Genomic DNA, 5,513 nt, shown 5'->3' with positions numbered 1-5,513 from the left:
GGGTGGAACCCGCTGCTACGCCATGACCCCGCAGCCATGTGCTCCAGTGCTGGGCTGAGCCTGGACCCACAGGCGCTTGTGTCAGCCTGGATGGCCAAGTCTGGGCTGGAGAGGAGGTTCAGCTGGTGCTGCAAGGACCCAGCAGCACAAATATGGGGCCGAGCATTTCAAAGCTGATGCCCAGCACTGGCAGAGAAAAGCCAGCTCAAGTGCCCAGCTCTCCCCTGCACATTCCCCGCCCAGCTCTCAAGCCGCCCCACAGCCCTGTCAAACGTCCCGCAGCAGCCACCCCACGGAGCATTACAGGAATAACCCCGTGCTGAGGATCACAAACCAGAGGTTTAATCTAATCCCTACCAGAGCCTGTGACAGCAGATCCACCCACGCAGCCCTTCCCCTCAGGGGCTGAGCCCTGGGAGATGGCTTTTGCCACATGGTGCATCGCAAGCAGCTGAAGGAAAAAAAACCTGCTCTCTGCCACCCCAAAACCCTCCCAGGAGGAACTGTATCGACTGTATCTGCCAGGAGGATCCCCGATGCCCTGGAAAAGGCCCTCCTGGTTTCACCCGGCACGGCATGCCGGGAAGCGTCCTCCAGGAACAACGCGGCAGAGACCAACTGCCTGGCGGACGCGGCACAAGGAATTTGCTGCTCAGCAACTCGCATTCAAATGCAGGGCCGGTTCCCACTGCCAAACCACAGTGTAAACCCCCGGGAATTCAGCTTGAACTAGGACAGCCTCATCTGCTGCAAACTTGATGAGATCATTTCCAAGTTCCTGTTTAACAGGTGCCAGCTCCTTCTGCACCTGCTCTGCGCTCAGGGACCAGGCTGCCTCCGCCAAGCTGGGAACATCTGCTCGGCGCCCTCAGAAGCTGCAGAAAAGGTGACTGGAAGAAGGAACCAGGCCTGGCCGTTCTGCCCTGCGCCCAGAGCAGGGAGCCTGAGCCAGGAAGAAACAGAGAGCAAGAAAACAGCGCTCCTTAACAGGGAGGGGAACCCACAATAATCTTGCAACTTTATTTCCGTATAAAAGAAAAAAAAATTCTCCCCTCCACAACAAAGGCAGTAAGAGCTCACTCGGCTGCGGAGCCGCACTGCTGGCCAAGCCGGAGGAGCGCAGGGTAGTTCTGTCTCCCAGAACGACTCGCTCGCACACCGGCAGCATCAGCTCAATCCTTCCAAGGATAAAGCTGCGTCTCTGGCAGGAACCAGCACTTGCCATGGGAGGGTGCTCCCAGCAGCCTTGCCCTGGGGCCCAGCCCTTTCCAGGCAGGGCTGGGGCAGCAGGAGAACACAGCGCGATGAGGCCACGTGACGAGGATCCAATGCAGCCGATGGCCTTTGGCCATCCCTTACGCATCTGCCTCATCCCCCAGAAAATGACCCGGCTCGTTCAGTTCCAGGACTAAGTCACTTGCTTGTCATACAGGTGGAAGCGTGGCCGTTCCCCTCCGCCAGCCCGTTTGCAGGCCTATGGCAAAGGCGAGCTGCTGTCCTTGCCCGAGGTCCCACTGTCCCCCTCAGCCTCTGCAGCATAGCTGGCGGCCTCCAGCTTCCTTCTCTTCCTCAGGTGGTGCAGGTGGGATTTGGATCGCGTGTGAGCTGGAGGAAGAGGCAAACAGCGTTTACTTCTGAGGAACTTGGAGAAAGAAACCACGGGTGCCACACAGAGCACCCTCCCTCCCCATCCTCCTGCAGAACAGCGAACCCCCAAGCCCTGCCCGTTCCGCAAGACACTTCTAGGCCAAACTACTGGGGCTCAGCAGGGCACAACCCTCCCAAGCCTTCTCCTGACCACGAGAAGCACCGGGAGAGGGAGAATTCCTGGTTCTGCACATGCAGAAGACTCCAGATTGTCAGGACTTGACTCTCCCGGCAAGCCCGCTCCCAACCGAGACACGACGCCGGGAGGACAGAGGAAAGTGTTACCCAAGAGGTGGCACATTGCAGGATGCGGGCAAGGTTGAGCAACTCTCCACCACCCCTTGGAGCGCTGCCAGGATCATTTGTAAGCCTTGCTGGCCACACCACAGCACTGGGGAGATCCGTACATCTCCAGAGCGGCTGGGGACAGAGCCCCGGGCAGAGCTTTTGCATGACTCCAGGGCAAGGCCCCCAGCTACGAGAGCACCGAGGCAGGAGTCGGTGGGAACGGAGGCATCATCCCAAGGATGCAGCTTGTACTGACACAGCAGGAGCTGCGTGTCTGTTTGAAATCCCAGGGTTCAGGGCAGTTAAACCTCCTGTATCACCGGTATTATCTAAGTAGAAGACGCTCTGTCTAACCAGACCAATGCACCATCTTCACAGGGCATTTTTGCTACTTCCAAGAGATCAGAGCAGCAATTAAAGCAGCAAACTTTTCAAGCAAGGCCTTAATCAAACGAGGGTATGTGCTCACTGAATCGAGGCCCTCGGGTGTCTCCCAGCCATCTTTCTTTGCCAAAGGGTGAAATCACACGCAAAGCTGCTGCTTTATCGCTGTGCTGCAGGGTCTCCCCCAGCTCGACATGAAGTCTCACCTCTTACAATTTGTCACAAGCCACACCAAAGCTCGCAGCGGCTGGAAGAAGCGCTGGCTGCTGCAGCTGTCTGGGGCAGGGGTGTGTGTGTGCTCTTTTAAGTCCATACAAATTGTAAAATTAGATAAAATTTTAAAACCTTCCAAAGCCAGCGGGGTACTGGGAAGCAGTTCCCAGAACTATCTGTAACTTGACTTAAGAAAACAGACCAGATTGCAGACCGACTCAGCTCCCACCACTGTCTTCACTTCCCTTTGAGCTTTTACATTTTGCAGTGACAAGTAACACCCAGGTTCCAGGTTTTGGACCGTTTTTCTCCCACCCTCTAGGGATTTGAGCCAAATTCAGCTGGATGCAGAGAACAGCAGCTAGTCTGGGATGCGAACGGCGTTGCTGTCATCTATCAGAACTTGGGGTGACATCCTAGAGGACAGGGGGTAGCTGGAGCTGTAGTGTTGGGGGCGGATCTCGAGGAGTTCCCACCCAGGCACGAACCTTGTTGAGGATGGGATGGACCCCAAGTGCTTTTGGAGTTCTCTAGCTCTGGAGGAGGTAGAGCTCTTCCAAGCACCTCCAGGATGAACCTGGCTACAGCAACAGTTACACTTTCAAATCCACCCCACTGCACTGAGCTCCCTGCTCTGAGCCAACTCCCACCTCTGCCTTCTGCCTCTATAGGAATAAGCAACACGTTCAAATCTGACAACCAGTGACCTGGAAAATTTATCTTTGCATTGTGTCTGTGTTTGGGCAACACACGGAGATTTACCAGTCTCCTTGCTGCAGTTTCTCCACCGCTTTTTGTTTCTGGTTCTCAGCATGAGCCTCGCAGCACAGATAAATTCACTGACTTAATCTGATTCCAGCTGAGCTCTTTTAAAGTAAGTCTATTGAAAATAGAAAATCCTTTTCTATTACCATTACAGCTAGGAATACTTCAAAAAAAATACAAACCCAAACACACGAATAGGAGATATTGGAGCAAAACCGAGCTATTAAAAACATTAAGAAACTTTCCTTTCAGGCAACAAAATTCTGGAAGAAACAGATTTGTTCTGTGCTTTTTGACAAAGTATCTGAAGTGCTGAAAAGGTCCCGCAGCCCTGACTGAACACAGGCGGCTCTGAGGCTGGCTGCGACGTCCAGATCCCCACATCTGGCGTGACGGCAGAGCGCAGCAGTGTTTGCTGGGTGCCGGGGAAGGGGGGGAAGCCCGACAGATGGCTGCTGTGGCACAGCTCCTGCACCCCCTCTGGGCCTGCAAATGGCTGCTTTCATACACGGGCTGTAAACAATCCCTGAAAGCCCAAGATCATGTGCTGAGGGTCACCCGGCCAAGCAGAGACAGCCAAGGAAGCTGCTCCACTCCGCTCCGGAGAACTGCCTCACTTCATCCTTCCATATAACCGCGCTGGCTGTGCCCCCTCCCAGGTCCTCTCCTCTCGCCCTTGCTGGATCCTACCTGCCCACTCCCTGTCCCCGATGATGAGTCTGTCACAGAGCTCACACAGCCGATGACTCCGTTTGTTCTCGTTCACGTCATACTCCATCTTCACAGGCTGTGCTACGGGCTCTCGTCCCTGTAGATTAAATAATGTCTCCAATTGGTTTCTGCTATGAAAATCCCCTTGGCTGTGTTCACCTTGGTAGGGTTTGGGGTGTGAACTCGCCATACCCAGACACTAAAGTTAGCAGGACAGATGCTGCAGTTTTACCATGCAAGTGGAGTTTTGGGCATTAGGAGAAATTTTCAGCTTACACAACAACCCTCTGCCCCTGTGAGGAAAGCCCAAGCTGGACACGTGAGCAAACAGCCCTGAGCAGACTAAGTGCCGAGTTACGGGGTCTGGCTGCTCAGGCATGGCTCACATGTTAACCCTGGCTACCCAGTACCTGGATGAAGCTCTCCACAATCTCCAGGGCAGGTTTCAGCACATCCTCCTCCCACCGCAAGGGATCAGACACCTCCAAACCGTACACCGGGGGCACGTTCAGCCCGGGACCTACAGAGACACAGAAAGGCCGATCACAGCCAGAACCCCCCCAGCATCGTGTCCCAGCACCCACGAAGCTACACCATGAGCAGGTAGCTCCCGTCAAGCTGTCCTTTAGCACTCAGCAGCAAACAGCACCAGCCTTTCCAGAGCCAACATTACCGAAGGCCTCAGCTCGGGGGGCACCACCCTCACAAAGAGCAAGAACATCGAAGAACTCCAGCAGCCACCAGCGTTACGAAATCTGAGCACGCTGACAGCCCATCACAACAACAAACACTTCACCACGGCCACAGTCTGCAGCAGGCTGCAGAAGATCCAGCACCGAGATGCAGACACAAAGCCATCCCAGAGAGCTTACGAGGGGTCTGGATGAGGAATCTGCAGGTGTGGGTTCTCACTCAGGGCTGTAATTGCACTGCAGGGGCCAACGCTCCCGGCTCACCACAGGAGATGCTTTACCAATGCCTGGACAAGGCACAGTTTCAAAGCCACCCCTTTGGCCTCCCCCAGCCCGGCACAAGGGCACAAGGCGCTCGCTGCCGCTCACTCCAGCCGGGGTGAGACAGCCGCAATCAGAGAGTGCCCACTCCCTCTGGCGCCATGGCTGCCCTGCCACCGCTCACCTGCCTGCAGACACCAGGCACACGGCCCTGCTTGGGCAAAGCCATCAAAGGCCACCGCATGCTGGTGCCCAGCAGGTGCTGTAACCACAGACACGCTCCCAGCAGGGCCGATCTGAAGCGCACCTGCCACCAGAAAGGTGAGACACAGCCACCGAGCACATGGCTCCAGGAAAGCTCCTGCACCTCGTTCAAAGCCCATCTTTTGATTTGAGTTTCTCCCTGCTCCACCCCCTCCTTTTTTTTTAATCATTATTTATTGTTGTTTTGCCCCTACCAAGCACCCTTCAACAAGTGCCTGGCTCCCAGCTGCTGCTGCTGGCCCTGCTCCAAGCTGGGGCTGGGACAGGGAAGTCCTGCTGGCTCCCCGC

General features: G+C 55.6%; 1 protein-coding gene across 1 annotated transcript in view; it reads right to left on the bottom strand.

Moving 5' to 3' along the window:
* Positions 1-1,474: 1,474 nt before the first annotated feature.
* Positions 1,475-5,513, bottom strand: part of TRIT1 (tRNA isopentenyltransferase 1) — an 8,467-nt gene continuing 4,428 nt past the window's right edge. Inside the window, exons 8-10 of the mRNA XM_010136528.1 lie at positions 4,419-4,528; positions 3,988-4,105; positions 1,475-1,605 (exon numbers count right to left, since the gene is read on the bottom strand). Of these exons, the coding sequence (XP_010134830.1) occupies positions 1,475-1,605; positions 3,988-4,105; positions 4,419-4,528 (359 nt within the window). The remainder of the gene's footprint in view (positions 1,606-3,987; positions 4,106-4,418; positions 4,529-5,513) is intronic.

The sequence above is a fragment of the Buceros rhinoceros genome, unplaced genomic scaffold, assembly GCF_000710305.1.
Source record: "Buceros rhinoceros silvestris isolate BGI_N320 unplaced genomic scaffold, ASM71030v1 scaffold30765, whole genome shotgun sequence".
In the NCBI taxonomy this organism is placed as follows: domain Eukaryota; kingdom Metazoa; phylum Chordata; class Aves; order Bucerotiformes; family Bucerotidae; genus Buceros; species Buceros rhinoceros.
The sequence above is the reverse complement of the archived record's forward strand: the minus strand, read 5'-3'. Positions and strand labels throughout refer to the sequence as shown.